Source organism: Bos grunniens, chromosome 1, assembly GCF_055505025.1.
Source record: "Bos grunniens cultivar Pamir isolate PY7600 chromosome 1, Bosgru_T2T1.0, whole genome shotgun sequence".
Lineage (NCBI taxonomy): Eukaryota > Metazoa > Chordata > Mammalia > Artiodactyla > Bovidae > Bos > Bos grunniens.
The window spans coordinates 119,022,721-119,040,421 of record NC_141165.1 but is presented as its reverse complement, the minus strand read 5'-3'; the positions used below and the strand labels follow the sequence as shown (position 1 = coordinate 119,040,421).

General features: G+C 37.1%; 1 protein-coding gene across 5 annotated transcripts in view; it reads left to right on the top strand.

The window, feature by feature from the left end:
* NSUN3 (NOP2/Sun RNA methyltransferase 3) overlaps positions 1-17,701 on the top strand; it is a 60,928-nt gene that overhangs the window by 27,823 nt on the left and 15,404 nt on the right. For 2 of the 5 annotated variants that reach the window (XR_015134724.1, XM_086321389.1), the window contains one exon: positions 3,349-3,956. The exons of 2 other annotated variants lie outside the window; for them this stretch is intronic. Coding sequence is in view for 2 of the 3 variants with exons in the window: in XM_086321389.1 (XP_086177515.1) it covers positions 3,349-3,361 (13 nt within the window). In the remaining variant the exon portion in view is untranslated. Of the gene's footprint in view, positions 1-287; positions 3,957-17,701 lie in introns of those variants that run through there. One more of the 5 variants, XM_086321379.1, reaches the window with a different exon arrangement.

Sequence of the window (17,701 nt, the reverse complement as noted above, 5' to 3'; positions counted from 1 at the left end):
GTCTTGGAACTCAGTCAACTCATCCAGCCAACTGTTAGAAAGTAATAGCCCTCCCCCTTATGTCTTCTGCAGGGAAATATGATTAAGAGGATGAAGGGAATTAATTAAGAGATTTCTTAATGTGGAAAAATACTTTATAAGTAGAATAAAAGTTCTTGGCTATAATCTTAAAAAGAGGATGAAGGGATAGGATCCAACATGCCAGAGCTCAACTAGGTCCAAAAGAACAAGAGAGGTTGTGATGTTCAGGAATTGTGACTTTTTTCCATTTTGCCTTTATCTACTAGTAAAAATAATAAGTAGAAAAACATCTACTTCTGCTTTATTATCTACACCAAAGCCTTTGACTATGTGGATCACAACAAACTGTGGAAAATTCTTCAAGAGATGGGAATACCATCTGCCTCCTGAGAAATCTTTATGCAGGTCATGAAGCAAGAATTACAACTGGACATGGAACAACAGACTGGTTCCAAATTGGGAAAGGAGTACATCAAGGCTGTATATTGTCACCCTGCTTATTTAACTTATATGCAGAGTACATCATGCAAAACGCTGGGCTGGATGCAGCACAAGCTGGAATCAAGATTGCTGGGAGAAATATCAATAACCTCAGATATGCAGATGACACCACCTTTATGGCAGAAAGCGAAGAAGAACTAAAGAGCCTCTTGATGAAAGTGAAAGAGGAGATTGAAAAAGTTGGCTTAAAACTCAGGAGATTTTCAGAAAACTAAGCATCTGGTCCCATGCTGCTGCTGCTTCTGCTGCTGCTGCTAAGTCGCTTCAGTCGTGTCCGACCCTGTCCAACCCCATAGACGGCAGCCCACCAGGCTCCCCCGTCCCTGGGATTCTCCAGGCAAGAACACTGGAGTGGGTTGCCATGGTCCCATGACTTCATGGCAAATAGATGGGGAAACAATGGAAACAGCGACAGACTTTATTTTCTTGGGCTCCAAAAATCACTGCAGATGGTGACTGCAGCCATAAAATTAAAAGACGCTTGCTCCTTGGAAGAGAAGCTATGACCAACCTAGACAGAATATTAAAAAGCAGAGACATTACTTTTCCAAAAAAGGTCCATCTACTCAAAGCTATGGTTTTTCCAGTAGTCATGTATGAACATGAGAGTTGGACTATAAAGAAAGCTGAGTGCTGAATAATTGATGGTTTTGAACTGTGGTGTTGGAGAAGACTCCTGAGAGTCCCTTGGACTGCAAGCGAATCCAACCAGTCCATCCAAAAGGAAATCAGTCCTGCATATTCGTTGAAAGGATTAATGCTGAAGCTGAAACTCCAGTATTCTGACCACCTGATGTGAAGAACTGACTCATTGGAAAAGACCCTGATGCTGGAAAAGATTGAAGGCAGGAGAAGGGGATGACAGAGGATGAGATGGTTGGATGGAATCACCAACTCGATGGACATGAGTTTCAGCAAGCTCTGGGAGTTGATGATGGACAGGGAAATGATGATGGACATCTGGCGTGCTGTAGTCCGTGGGATTGCAAAGAGTCGGACACAACTGAGTGACTGAACTGAAATGAAAAATAATAATAATAGATACCATTCATTGACTGTATTAGCTGTTTCTCCTTTCCTTGTTTGAAGAAGCACATAGATGAAGAGAATCTTGAATTGTTCACTCCAGCAAACTGGGGGTTAGGTTGGGGGGCATCTCCTCCTTTATATAAACTTGAGGTGAGGATGGTGATAGTTCTTCCCTAACCATTTATTCTTTCTTTAAATATTCACTGAGTACCACAAGGTACCAGTGGTAAACAGGGCAAATTCAAACCTTGTTTGACTTGGCTACAGTTATTGTTGTGAGTAGTTAACTGTCCATCATTTCTAATTCAGGAGTCTCATGTCTTCTGCCAAGAGCCATGAAACTAGATGGCTTACTTTTTAGCTTGCACGCAGGGTGAAATATCAGCCTCTTCATAGTTTTTGTTGTTGTAGTACAAATATCTTCTCCCATGTTGTGGCTTGCCCTTTTACTCTTTTGGAGTTTGTTTTTCTCTTTTACAGAAAGATGTTATTACTTTTTATGTAATGTATTATATCTGTGTCTCAAGTTTCTATAACAGAGGAGAACCCCCCCTAACCTACCCACAAGGTAGCAGGTAGGCCATTTTCTGGGTGAACAATTCAAGATTGTCTCTACCTATTTACTTGAGCCTCTTCAGACAAGGAGAGAAGCAGCTAATGCAGTCAAGGAATGGTATCTATTTTCTTTATGATGCGGTATGATTTGTACCTACATACTATGATTCCAATACTATGGTAATTAAGTTAATGTATCACTAGCATGAGGATCAGTAAAGCAATTAAGTAGAATAAAGTTTGATCCATGTTAATGTGGACATTTGATTTATGACAGAGGTCAAAGTCAGAATACTAGAAAAAGGACAGACTTACTAACCAGGACACAAAGACAGCATTAATCATAGGGAAGAACTGTCACCATCCTTGCCTCAAGTTTCTATAAAGATTGCTTTGGCTATTTGGGGTCTTTTGTGTTCTCATACACCTTTCATATGTATTTTAGAATCAGCTTGTCAAGTTTCTTGAAAAACTTGTTGAGATTTTGATTTAGATTACGTTGTGTTGTGTGTTAGTTGCTCAGTCATGTCCGACTCTTTGCGACTCCCGAGGAGCCTGCTAGACTCTGTAGCCTGCTAGACTTCTCTATTTATAGAATTCTCCAGGTGAGAATACTGGAATGGGTGGCCATTTCCTTCTCCAGGGGATCTTCCTGACCCAGGGATAGAACCTGGGTCTCCTGCATCACAGGCAGGTTCTTTGCTGTCTGAGCCATCATCTATGAAATTCCACAGTGTGTGTTTTCATATTTTCATGGTCTGTTTCATTTCTCTGGAATTTCATACTCTGTATGTTCCTTAGAAACATACATATTTTTTATATTTGTAGACCTTATTTTACCATCATTGACTTTAATTTGGGTATTACATTAAGTCTACCAATTTGTAGAGTTTATATATTTTCTATTATTTCACAATATTGGTAAATTTGTTAAGTCTAAAAATTTGTCTTTAGATTCTTTTGGATTTTCAACAAAACTTTCACCATTATGTATTATGTAGAAATATATATATATATATGTAATTTTTCTAGAATCTATATGATAATATTTTGCTTAAGATTTTTCTATTTATTTCATAAGTGAGACTACCTATAATTTTTTATTCTTAAAATAGTATTAGAGTTTGGAATCAAGGGTATTCTAGCCTCATAAAATGAATTAAATAATGGGCTCATTTATATAGTCTGGAATAGTTTATGTAACATTGCAATTATTATTTTTTTTCCATGTGTGTTTGGCAGAATCTTCAATTGAAGCCATATGGGCCTGGAGTTTCCTTTGTGGGATGAATTTTGAATGTTGATAGAGTTTCTTTAATGGTGATAAGACTCTTAACTTTTTTCTTTCTTCCTGAATCAGTTCCATGAGTTTGGGGGTGTTGTTTTTGTTTGTGTTTTTAGTAATTTTCCCATTTCATCCAGGTCTACAAACTTACTGACAGAGAACTGTGCACAATATCTCCTTGTTATCTTTTTAATATTTGTAGGATTTATAATGATATCTTCTTTTTATTTTTGTTAATCAGTCTTTCCTGAGGTTTGTCAAATTTTTATCAGGATCCACTAGTCAAAACATTGTTCATCTTTTTTATTGTAAGTCTGTTTTCTATTTCCAAACATATGAAGATTTTCTGGCTGCCTTTCTTATTATTTTCTTATTTTTATTATGATAAGGAATTATATATCAGCTCTCTGAAATTTATTTTGACTTGCTTTAGGTCAGTTTTTATGAATATTTTATGTTGCTTTGAGAAGAATGTGAATTTTATATTTCTTTATTAGTACAGTGTTCTATACTGTTCATTCATTAACATGTTCATTTCAATAAAATGAATGTTCATTCAGTGAAATTTGTTAATTTTGTTATTAAAATCTTTTATGGTGTTACTTAAAAAAAAAAACAAACCCTGATTCTTCAGTCAGTTATTGAATGAGATATGTATAGTTTGAGTTTGTACATTTTTCCTTGTAGCTCAGTCAAGTTGCACTTTATATATTTGAAGGCCATGTTACTGTGGCATACAAGTTTTGTTTTGTTAGTGGTTTTCCTACTAACTTTAGAACCCTTAGGGTCACCCTATTTTGGCTACTAAAAAGTGGGGTTCTATTCTCCCTACTTGGTCTTTAGTTGGATAGTGCATGCTTAGTTGTGTCCAACTCTTTGTGACCCCATGGACTGTTGCCTGCCAGGCTCCTCTGTCCATGGAATTTTCCAGTCAAAGGCAGGGAGTGGGTTGCCATGCCCTCCTCCAAGTGAGTTAGACAGTACTGCTTCTATTTATTTTAATGGTTTGTGCTTCTGAATAATATTCAATTTGAATAGCTTATTCTATGACTTAACTGTTAAGTATATAGTGGAGACCTCCTGAAGTATTTTTAATAATGGAGTGACATGATTACATTTATATTAGAATTTGTAATTCCATATAGTAGATGGACATAAGGGTGCAAACACAAAGGAAAGCTAATTAGGAAGTTGTTGAAATTTTCAAGGTGACTAATGATTATCAGTGGGTTAATGTTAGGACACAAAGGTATTCAAAATAAAGTGATACTTAAGCATTTCGTTAACTCATCATCAGATCAGTCACTCAGTCGTGTCTGACTCTTTGCGACCCCATGAATAGCAGCACGCCAGGCCTCCCTGTCCCTCACCAACTCCTGGAGTTCACTGAGACTCACGTCCATCGAGTCAGTGATGCCATCCAGCCATCTCATCCTCTGTCGTCCCCTTCTCCTCCTGCCCCCAATCCCTCCCAGCATCAGAGTCTTTTCGAATGAGTCAACTCTTCACATGAGGTGGCCAAAGTACTGGAGTTTCAGCTTTAGCATCATTCCTTCCAAAGAAATCCCAGGGCTGATCTCCTTCAGAGTGGACTGGTTGGATCTCCTTGCAGTCCAAGGGACTCTCAAGAGTCTTCTCCAACACCACACTTCAAAAGCATCAATTCTTCGGCGCTCAGCCTTCTTCACAGTCCAACTCTCACATCCATACATGACCACAGGAAAAACCATAGCCTTGACTAGATGAACCTTTGTTGTAATGTCTCTGCTTGTGAATATGCTATCTAGGTTGGTCATAACTTTCCTTCCAAGGAGTAAGCGTGTTTTAATTTCATGGCTGCAGTCACCATCTGTAGTGATTTTGGAGCCCAGAAAAATAAAGTCTGACACTGTTTCCACTGTTTCCCCATCTATTTGCCATGAAGTGGTGGGACCGGATGCCATGATCTTCATTTTCTGAATGTTGAGCTTTAAGCCAACTTTTTCACTCTCCACTTTCACTTTCATCAAGAGGCTTTTGAGTTCCTCTTCACTTTCTGCCATAAGGGTGGTGTCATCTGCATATCTGAGGTTATAACTCATCATAGTTGATTCAATTTGTAAAATATCACTGTTAACAAGAATGTATTTTTTATTGATAACTTGAAAAGCCTTTAATGGATATCAAACAAAATGAAGCTGAACAAATAAGTTTAGTATAGTATATAATAAGTATTTGACAATGCTGCTAAGTCACTTCAGTTGTGTGTGACTCTGTGCGAACCCATAGATGGCAGCCCACCAGGCTCCCCCATCCATGGGATTCTCCAAGCAAGAGTACTGGAGTGCGTTGCCATAATGGGAGTACATACATTTTTCTATTTAAAAAATGTAAGCTTTTTTTTCAAGATTTCTAAATAGTGATTGAAAAGTATGGCTGAGGATGACCTGGCTGTTTTTGACTTGGGAGGAAGTGCTTCTTTGTCATTTGAGTATTCCTGTCATTTGGTGGTTTGTGTTATTTTCGCCTCTGCTGTATCTTTTGAATCTTCTTTCCGCTGGGAACAATGATGTTTATAATCCAAAGGATTTGACCTAAGGCTGAAGAAGGAAGATTAGACCAGCCTATCCATCAAGAGTCCCTGTGACTCTTTTTCCTCCCATCAGAATGGTTTTCCTGGCACTTGGCCTCATTCTGACAGTTACTTACAGGTATCTGAACTTGCCATGCCTTTGACCTAAATAGAGTCACTAAAATGCCTTTGGTAAACTTTATGGGCTTTTAATTCTTTTATAACTCGACCACTGCAGGAGTTAAATGATTTCGTTCTTTAGTAGGAGATAGCTGTTGTTTTCCTCCAAAGAATTATTTACAGAACAGTGGTTTTCAGACTCTATTCTGTAACTATATAGGGGTTCTGTAGCATTGCTTTTGGAGCATCTTGAGGGAAGAAGGGGGAATGACCAGGATAGTCTCTTAGTTCACCACAGCAAATCCAAGTATTTAATCAGATGGTATTTCCATCTGATTAAACTGGTGGGATTTTATTTGAAGAAGTTTCTTGTTACTAAAAAAAATTAATTAAAAGTCTGAAAAACTCTTTTTTAGTGATAAGCAATCTGTTTATTCATGGGCCAAAGTCAAGTCAATTCTGGTGGTTTTCTTGAAAGCTTTTTAGTTCTCTTTCTTTGTGTGAGTAAACAGGCTATATCTGGTATTAGATCAAAGACCCTATCTTAAAAGTTTGGCAGGCCTAATATCTTCTGTTGTCACTCTTCTCTAATTTAAGCAACACAAAACTAAATTCCCCATGTTCAGTCTTAGCAGAGAGCTTTTAATTCCTAACCCCCCTCCCATACCCATAATGAGGTAATTAACTGTTGGGAAGATATGCTAAACTTGTACATCTTGTACAAGTAGAAATTGATAATAAATATGTTAGAACTTGTCATTTATAATCTATTTCAGGAGTGTCTAGTGTCATTACTCTGCTCTACCAGCATTATATTAAAAATAACTCTTCTTTAAGGTAAAAACTTACTTCTAGTAGAGACGGGATAATTATCAGCATTATCAATTTTGTTTCTTAAGCTGACAAAGGAATAGCTTCTGGGTATGGTGTCTCTGAAAATAGCAAGCTCCATCACATTTCTTTATCTTGAATTTACAGAACTTCTTTGATAATAAACAGTTTGATATCTAGATATTTGATTATTTACTCTGAGCACAGTGAAGATTACCCTGAAGGCTTGTAAAATAATACTTTTGAAACTGATGATAGCACTGGGTAGCTATCAACCTAGAAATATCTTTGTTTTAGGTAGTTACAATACCTGAAACTTAATTTTGCATCTACATTTATATGATAGATTGTACATGAGCTTCAACTTTTCACCTTAATGCTTTCTTTCGCTGTAGAACATAATAATGGTAGGGATTTTTATATTTACTTTCTTGCTGTGGCTGCTGTTTGCCAGCAGAAGTAGTAAACTGATATAGAGTGATGTGATAAGAAATAGGCAGTGGGAGAATGAAAGAAATGGGAATTGCTGAAAAGGAACAAAAATAGAAAAATTGGAAGGGAATACTAGAAGCCAGCAATGTGATATGGGAAAAAATATATGAAATGATAAGGAAAAGTAAATGAAACGGAACTCCCCACAAGAAAAGATATGAAATGTAGTGGAATTAAACATCATGGTGGAGGGCAGACAAAGGGAACAACTTAGAGTTACAAGCTTTATGGAGTTCATAACAGTTGGTTAAAAGTGTGATTTTATCATTCGTTAAGTGTGTTAGTCGCTCAGTCATGTCCAACTCTTTGCGACCTTGTGGACTTCCAGGCTCCTCTGTCCTTGGGATTCTTTAGGCAAGAATACTGGAGTGGGTTGCCATTCCCTTCTCCAGGACTATTTGTTAAATTTTGTAGTAATTATTTCTATTAGTACATCAAATTAGGTTAATTTATTTTTTAAAGAGTAGATTTGTTTTCTTCTTTGTAAATCAAACTGCCTGTCCTTTCCTGCTGCCCCTACCTCCTTTGTTAATTTCCCTTATGTTAATTAGAAGGGGAGTGTCAGGGTCAACATTTGTTTTTAAATAGATCTTAACTGCACTGAGATAGTATCTCAGTTTTAAAATAATGACCATAGTTTTCTATAAAGACAAGTTCACTTACTAAACATTACCTAACTGTTCCACTCAGTGAGAAAGGAGAGCACCACTACTAGGCAGTAACCTTGGCAACCCACTCCAGTGTTCTTGCCTGGAGACTCCCAGGGATGGGGGAGCCTGGTGGGCTGCCATCTATGGGGTCGCACAGAGTCGGACACGACTGAAGCGACTTAGCAGCAGCAGCAACCTTCGTTAACAGGCTCTTTTACTTTCTGTAGGAATTTATTGTTGGCAAGAGGAAAAATCTTTTTTACTAATTATAAAAAATGATGTAAACTTATAAATCACTTGTTAACAAAGGTTTTATTATTATTATTTTTCCTAAATAAACCCTCTGGCCTCTATTGTTTCCATCTGTTCTATTATATGAGAGTTATAGATTGCTTGAGCTCTTCCCTCCTCAAAATTTTTGAGTTAGTTGTAATTCAGTATATTCCTTTGTTTTGCACTGAAAAGTTCTCTTGTTGACCCACCTCTTAATTAAGGTAACCTTCATTCATTCACTTATTTCAAAAAATATGTTTTGAGAATATACTTTCTAGTTGTGCTATAAATAAAAACATACAAAATGAATATAGCATAAATCCTGTTTTCAAGGAGCTGAAAATTTATTGCTTAGGAAAAACATAAGAGAGAGGAATTACTTGGTTTCAGAGATTAAGTAAGCTTTGAAGTAGGTCTGGAAATACGAATCAGTGAAGGTTTCAGGGTAAGTGAGCTTTGAAGTGGATCTGGAAATTTGAATTAAAGTTCAACTGCTCAAAAGCAAACTGAAAAATAATTTATCTGAGCATTAGGACTCACTAAGCATCTAGAGAAATGAGGAAGAGAATCATCAGGGATCTCCACAGCCATCAGGGATCCAGGCCCTATCTATCTATCTCATGGTCCAGAGGGACAGTTCCAACTCTTACTGTTTAATCTGCATTGCAACTAGTAGAAAGGAGAAAAAGAGCACATCTCACCTTACTTCCTTCCATTCACATCTTATGGGTCAGACTTAGACATATAATTACCTTTAGTGAAAGACAGTTTAGGAAATTAGCCTTCACTGTGCCCAGTTAAAATTTCATTACTACAGAAGGAAGTGAGAACAGATGTTGAAGAACAATTAGAAGTGTCTGTTGCAGGCTGGAAATTACTTGATCAGATAACAGTGGCATATGCAAAAAAATTTAACAAGGAAAATCCTTCAGCAAGAAAACCAGTTTGAAGATTTTACAATAAGAAGTAGGTGACAAAGGCCTTAACTAAGTGAATGGGAAGGAAATATAGATATGTGGTCAGATTTGCAAGATACTGTCAATGGAGAATTAATAGGATTTCGTGATTCATTGGCCCTGGAGTGGGAAGAAAAGGAAGGTATTGAGGGTAACTGTTGAAGAGTATGAGCTGTATAGCACTATTACATAGATTTGAATCCTGGTTTGGATACTTAGACTGGTTTCATACAAGTTGCTTAACTAACCCTCTTGCCTTAGTTACCTCATCTGCAAAGTGAGAATAGTAACTTAATTGAAAGATTGAATGAGATAATATATGTAAAACATCTAACTTTAGGGGAAAATAAACCAAGGATAAAGTTATAGGGAAGACTGATATTTAAGGCATAGGAAGAAAAGGAAAGGTAGATAAGAAAGCTAAAAGGGAACCTCAGAGAAGTAGGAGATGAACAAAAAAAGAACGGTATCCAGGAAGACAAAGTGAGAGCAGGTTTCTCAAAGCTGAGGATGAATGACAGAATCAAATACTATGGTGAGGTGATTGCGAAAATAAACTTCTTCAGTTCAGTTCAGTCGCTCAGTCGTGTCCGACTCTGCGATGCCATGGACTACAGCATGCCACGCCTCCCTGTCCAACACCAACTCCCGGAGTTTACCCAAACTCATGCCCATTGAGTCGGTGATGCCATCCAAGCCATCTCATCCTCTGTCATCCTCTCCTCCCGCCCTCAGTCTTTCCCAGCATCAGGGTCTTTTCCAGTGAGTCAGCTCTTCACATCAGGAGGCCAGAGTATTGGAGTTTCAGTTTCAACATCAGTCCTTCTAATGAACACCCAGGACTGATCTCGTTTAGGATGGACTGGTTGGATCTCCTTGCAGTCCAAGGGACTCTCAAGAGTCTTCTCCAACACCACAGTTCAAAAGCATCAATTCTTCAGCACTCAGCTTTCTTTATAGTCCAACTCTCACATCCATACATGACTATTGGAAAAACCATAGCTTTGACTAGATGTACCTTTGTTGTCAAAGTAATGTCTCTTTTTAATATGCTATCTAGGTTGGTCATAACTTTTCTTCTACGGAGTAAGCGTCTTTTAATTTTATGGCTGCTGTCACCATCTGCAGTGATTTTTGGAGTCCAAAAAAATAGTCTGCCATTGTTTCCACCGTTTCCGCATCTATTTGCCACGAAGTGATGGGACCGGATGCCATGATCTTAGTTTTCGAAATGTTGAGCTAAGCCAACTTTTTCACTCTCCTCTTTCACTTTCATCAAGAGGCTCTCTAGTTCTTTACTTTCTGCCATAAGGGTGGTGTCACCTGCATATCTGAGGTTATTGATATTTCCCCTGGCAATCTTGATTCCAGCTTGGGCTTCATCCAGCCCAGTGTTTTCATGATGTACTCTGCATATAAGTTAAATAAGCAGGGTGACAATATACAGCCTTGATGTACTCCTTTTCCTATTTGGAACCAGTCTGTTGTTCCGTTGTCCAGTTCTAACTGGTGCTTCCTGACCTGCATACAGATTTCTCAAGAGGCAGGTCAGGTGGTCTGGTGTTTCCATCTCTTTAAGAATTTTCCACAGTTTGTGGTGATTCACATAGTCAAAGGCATTGGCATAATCAATAAAGCAGAAATAGATGTTTTTCTGGAACTCTCTTGCTTTTCCATTGGTGGCTTTTTACTCATTTTATCAGTAAACTTCTGAGAAAACATATTTTAATCTACCATTTAGAGTTATGGAAACAAAATTTGGTTAAAGGAATTACCAGATTCTTTGGAATTTGGAATAATTAACAAATTATTCTTGGACTGCAAGAAGATCCAGTCAGTCAATCCTAAAGGAAATCAGTTCTGAATATTCATTGGAAGGACTGATGCTGAAGCTGAAACTCCAAAACTTTGGCCACCTGATGCAAAGAACTGACTCATTGGAAAAGACCCTGATGCTGGGAAAGATCGAAGGCAGAAGGAGAAGGGGGCGACAGAGGATGAGATGGTTGGATGGCATTACGAACTCCATGGACATGAGTTTGAGTAAGCTCCAGGAGTTGGTGATGGACGGGGAAGCCTAGCGTGCTGCAGTCCATGGGGTCGCAAAGAGTCGGACATGACTGAGCAACTGAACTGATTGGGAATTTTAATGAAGGAATAACTGCCTTTGAGTTTCTAACCATTAAATCTAATTTGTTAAAATTCTTCAGGATGAGGATTTTGATGTAAATCTGAGATGAAGAGATTCAAATTATGTCCCAGAAGGAGGTATTTGCTTTCACTGATCTCATCATAAATGCAGTTCAGTAACACTTTAATAGGTGAAGGTTGTATGCTCTATAAAAGAAACAGGTAACCAGGATTCTCAGGTCATAGCTTCAGACCTACTAATTCTTAGTTCCTTTTTATTAAAAGTGTCTAAAAGTCCATATTTATTCTTTACCTTCAATGAGCATTTGGGACATTGGGATGATAAATGTATGCATGTGGCATCCTCTTTCTTACTGCCCCAGATTCCATATTTTTTTTAGCAATCATTATACTTTGGTTCAAGGTAAAGTGGTTCAGTGGTAAAGCTTGCAGTCCTTCTCGTGTATTAGATTAGGCTGGCAGCTTTGTGCTATGTTAATTAGCTGTGTAACTTCAGGCAAGTCCCTGAGTCTTTGTGACCCTTCATTTGATAAATTGGGTCAGACGATTTACCCTGTACACTTCATAAGGTTTTATTAAGACTCAATGTGTGAAGTGCTCTTTAAAGTTAAGCATCCAATAAACATAAGGTAACATTATTAATTTGGCTTGTCACTTATCCTTCATTTGGTTAACATAGGAATCAGCATCTCATTTGATTTTTGGACCAAATCCATGTTCCCATTAATGAAAGAATATTCTATCCTAAAGAAAGAGTAAGAATTTCCTCATGGAGAAATACATGTACCCTGGAAGCATTTCACCTTTTTTAGTTTTGGATTTAGTTTTTGTCATTTGGGCAGTAAGATACTAATACAATGACTGCCAGTAGTTTTTACATATTTTCACATTACTAATTAGATAACTGCTTTTCTTTTTCACATAGGTTGCAAGTAGGCTCATAAAGTAGACTTTTATAGGACTTCTGAAACATTACTTGAATATTAAATACTTACAAGGGACCAATTGTAAGATTGATGTTTTTTTTAAGATTTTGAAATTATTGTATTCTAACTTGGTTAAAAAAATGTTTAATGCTGAAGTTTCTAAGTTGAAGGGAACAGGCTTGCTAATATTGTGTCAGTTCAGGGATTTTTTAGGTCTAGTTCACGTGATTGCTTCTCCATTGCCTGATTCTTTAATGGTGATAGAAAGGACAGAAGGATGAGGAGTAAATATGGAGCTGCCCAGGTGGCGATAGTGGTAAAGAATCTGCCTGTCAATGCAAGAGACATAAGAGACCAGGTTCAATCCCAGAAAATCCCATGGACAGAGGAGCGTGGCGGGCTATAGTCCATAGGGTCTCAAAGAGTCAGACACGACTGAGCACATATACATATGAGGACTAAATATATTAACTACAGTAGAGTTTAGCTGTAATCTGAATTTTCAAGAATATAGAATCTATGATTGTTTTACTTCTGTACCGGCAGTTGTGGTAGGAGACACTTTGCCTTTAACTTCAAACCCATTACAGGAAGATATAAAAATATGTTTATCCCTTGATGGTAAATCATAAGGAATTAGTATAAGGGGAGAAAAATCACTTTTCTGCTCTGGTCAAAAGATGGCAGTATTGCTGTGCTTATTGTTTTCTTCTACAGTTTGGGCTCAGTTTTTTCTTTATGCAAAAAACAGATTTAGTGATCTAATTAACAGTGACCCTTCCAGTGGAATGCCACATTTCTAATCAAGGACCAGAAGAATAGATCAGAAAAGTGGAATTTATATTTTTAAAATGTTTTAGATCGTTTTAATAGCTCTTTGTAAAAATAACATTCTCTAATACTCAGATTTGCCAGAGGAGAAATAAACCACCCTGTGTCACGGTTTCAAGTTTGGTAGGCTTGAAATACCCTCCCCTTGAAACTTGGATGGCTGTCAGGGTTCCAACATGTGTTACAGGGGTTTTTTGTTTGTTTTTAGTTTTTAAAGGTCATCGAACTTATTTTTTCATTAAGGCGATACTTTTTTTCTTCAGATGTAAAATTAGGTAATCCTTTTTCCTTGTATTTCTTTGGTCATTATACTTTACTTGTTGGTAGTCTGGAAATATAAAGGTGGTCTCTGTGTTTTTTTTTTGCTGGGAAAGTGACATGTTCTCGCCTTGTTTCTAAGCTGGTATTATAAATGCCTCTCTGGGCTTGATGCTCTGTTTTTCTCTAAGCAGATCTTTCAAGGACAGAGAAATTCAGTGAAAATCACTGAAAAAAAAAATACAAAATGAACTCCTAAAAAAAGTGGCTTTATTATTGATTGTGTAAAGTGTTCTTTCAAAAAGACAAACATGTAAATCATAAGACATTTGGGAGGCGGCGATGGGGAGGAACCCTTGGTGTATTGACAGAACATAAAATAATCCAGCCTTTTTTCTTAATTTCTATTAGAATAAGAAAATACTGTTGGATTCTGCATATAGAGTGCAGATTTGCCTATTTGATGCCTTTTAAAGTTAGCATTTAAATGATTTACTTTAAAAAATAATTAAGCTTTCAACAAATAACTGTGTGTCTAGTCTATCATATAGCTACAGTATAGAAACTATTCTAATTAGCTTTGCCTTGTGACTCACTTGAATATAAACTACAAGCCCCAAAATCTTATTAAAAATCTTTGAGGCCAGATGTATTTCAGAATTCTGATTTTTTTTAAAAAGTGATATAGTACATATTTGTTGCATCGTATCACCCACCTTCCGCGATAGGGTTTGGGGAAGCACCCTGTAATCAAATTTTGTATGTTTTCAGCAAAACGTGGAGCCCATTATACCACATGGGCTCAGTCTTGACCATAAATAGCCTTACTTCAATTTAGGTCAAATTTTGAGGCCAAATGAATCTGCTACCAACTTAAGAAAAAAGCTGTAGTTTACGGAGCTTTTTGGATTTCACTATGGAGTGTAAGATATAGTACATCTGAAGTGCCATTTTGGTCTACTTTCTGAACTGCCAAAAATCAATTAAGTTTTCTGTTTGTAAATGGGAAAAATTTAATTTAATGTTATGTTCTATTAATGGTTTCTTTTTTTAAGAATATATTTTACTTTGACAAAGTGGTTTAAGTATAAAATGCATTTCAGCAAATACCGTAATACACTGAAAGAAAACCAAAGATGTGGAAAAATTTGTACAGCCATTATCTGCCATGAAGCAACAGGGTATCTAATGTACATTCTGTGGCAAGAAAGCCATCATTCTTTTTCTCTTAGTACTTTGGTAAAAGCATTTCCCACTATTTTATTCTATACTGTTAATCAAGATCAGCTTTATTTCCTGCAGTACAGTTGTGGGATAGAATCTTATTTCATATTTCAAGTAGGATTAAGCCTGATCAGCACTTAAATGGGAGACTTCTGAGGGGAATGTATGTGTTCCGGGGAAACGATAGAGGGATTGTATTATGTGGCCATCCTGCTTCCTTTAGAAATACTTCCTCCAGCTCTGCATTAGAGCTGGACATTGTGTACTGAATAATATGTAAAACCCAGGATAATGTCTACTAGTTCCCATTTCAGTTTAAAGTATTAGGTTAGCCTTTAACCTCATCTGATCAAAATAATACTTTGCTTCATCTTCTATAATTAGTCATGACTTTTTTCCTGCCTTCCACTGAGAAGTATGAGTAGAAAGCACTGTTGACCGTTTCTCCGCCATCAGTTACAAGTCAATAGTAAAGAAAGCCCGTGTTAATTTAACTTGTTATTTCATGTGATATAGTTAGTGTTATAGCACAAGTGAAAAACATCCCATTATTCAGGATCTTGTTAAGCCATGAAACATAAGTCTTTGAGAGGTCAAGGTACATAGCTCATTTGGAAAAGGTTAGCAGAGGGATACCATTATACCAGAATGGATGTCGCTTAGTTGTTTAGTTTTACTTCCTCTTATTAAAAAAAAAAAAAAAAACTACATGGCATAGAAATTTACACAAGCATAGAGCAGCCTTTTGCCTTCTACCAGATCCCAGGTCCAACATTGCTTATTTTTCTTCTCTAGTCCTGACTTACGCTTTTATATGGTCATTACCATGACTTTGCCAGTTTAATTTTAGTATTATTCAAATTTCTCTAACTTCTAAATCTTTTTTCCCTTTTAGAATTTAAAATTTCTAACTGGGCTTAAGACCTACTAAGCCATATCTTCTCTTCTGATTGTCATATTTTCTCTCTTGAAGTAATACCTGTTTCACACCTGCTAACCGGCCTTTAAAAAAGGACAGTCTTTAAAAAGCCTTTTAAAAAAGTTTCTCTTTTTGATTTGGATGAAACCTATCCAAATTAATTAATTAGTATAATTACTTGGTTCTTACAGGCTATTTCAAAATACATGTGACTGATTATGGAAGTAAATGGTTTATCCTAGATACTATGAAAGAAAATAATTCTCAGTATAGAAAAGTCTTGGCTATATGAACTCTATTTGAACTTTTTTCATATTACCTGTTTTCCTTGATCTTTGAATAGAGAATTATGGTATTTTTGAGGTCTGTAACTACTGTAAGCAAAAGGGCAAAAGTTGTATTTAAACAGCACTCAGCAGTGGCAAAACAGCAACAGCCATTTGAAAGGAATTCCTAACATTTTGCTCTGAGACATTGAGATTAGCCCAATTCATAAAAAAACCTTTGTGCTACCACACACAGTTTCCTTGTTAAGAAATTAATGTGGCCAGTTAAGTTATACCAACCTAATTTTAGAAAGATAAATTATGAAAACTGGAACGAAAACAAAGCAGAAGAATCAGCCAACGTTGGCAACATTCTAGAAATTAATTTAAATTTGCATCAAGCCAGGAACATATTGTTCGTAAGTGATGAGGAGTCAGACACAACTGAGCGACTTCACTTTCACTTTTCACTTTCATGCTTTGGAGAAGGAAATGGCAACCCACTCCAGTGTTCTTGCCTGGAGAACCTCAGGGACTGGGGAGCCTGGTGGGCTGCCGTCTGTGGGGTCACACAGAGTCGGACACAACTGAAGTGACTTAGCAACAGCAATGAGAAAGAATCATGCTTACTTGATTAGATATTGGCTTTGCTAACTGTGGAACTAGGATCAAAATAAATCCTTTTAATGGGAGTTTAAAGATACCTTCATTAAAATTGTATATATCCCTTGTACAGTAATCTAGTTTTTTTTTAAAGAAACAGTCTTATACCTAATGCTATGAAAATGAGTATAGTCATTGCACAGTTGTAGCAAAATCTACTGATGCCGTGGGACTTCACTGGTGGCTCAGATAGTAAAGAATCTGCCTGTAATGTGGTAGACCCAGGTTCGATCCCTGGGGTCAGGAAGATCCCCTGGAGGAGGGCATGGCAGCCCATTCCAGTATTCTTGCCTTGAGAATTCCATGGACAGAGGAGGCTGGCTACAGTCCATGGGATTACAAAGAGTTGACATAACTGAGCGACTAACACTTTTTTCTTCCCATCACTGATGCCTTAGTATGTCACTATAAAAAAAAAATTAAGAAGTCATCAATAGGTGTGTTAGTTTCCGATTGCTACTATTAACAAATTATTTTAACAAATTACGGGGAGGGAGGAGGGAGGAGAGTTCAGGATGGGGAACACGTGTATACCTGTGGCAAATTCATGATGATATATGGCAAAACCAATACAATATTGTAAAGTTAAAAAATAAAATAAAAAAAAATAAATAAAATAAAATAAAAATAAATTAAAAAAAAGATTACCACAAATTTAGTGTCTTAAAATAGCACAAATTTTTTATCTTATACTTCTGAAGGTCATAGGTTCAAAATCAAGTTTCTTTTTGAGGTTCTAGGGGAGTGCTACAGTGTTTGTGTCCCGCAGAATTCATATGTTGGAATCCTAATCCCATGTATGATTGCATCAGGCCTTTGGGAGGTGAGCAGGTTATGAAGTTGGAGCACTCAAAAATAGTGATCAGTGCCCTTGTAACAGGAAACCCAGAGTGCTCCCTACCCCCTTCCACCAAATGTGGACACAAGGGCCATCTATGTACCAGGAGGCAGGTATCCTCACTGATCCCTGCTGAACCCCTTAATCTTGGACTTCCCAGCTTCCAGAACTGTGAGAAATAATGGTTTATTATTTAAACCACCTAGTCTCTGGTATTTTTGTTACAGCAACCCAAACAGACTGAGACAGGGAGAATGATTTCCTTACCTTTTCAGTTTCTAGATTCAGCCCATATCCTTGGTCTTTGGCTAGCATTCCTGTCACTCCAAACGTACCTTCAGTTATCACCTCTCTTTCTCTG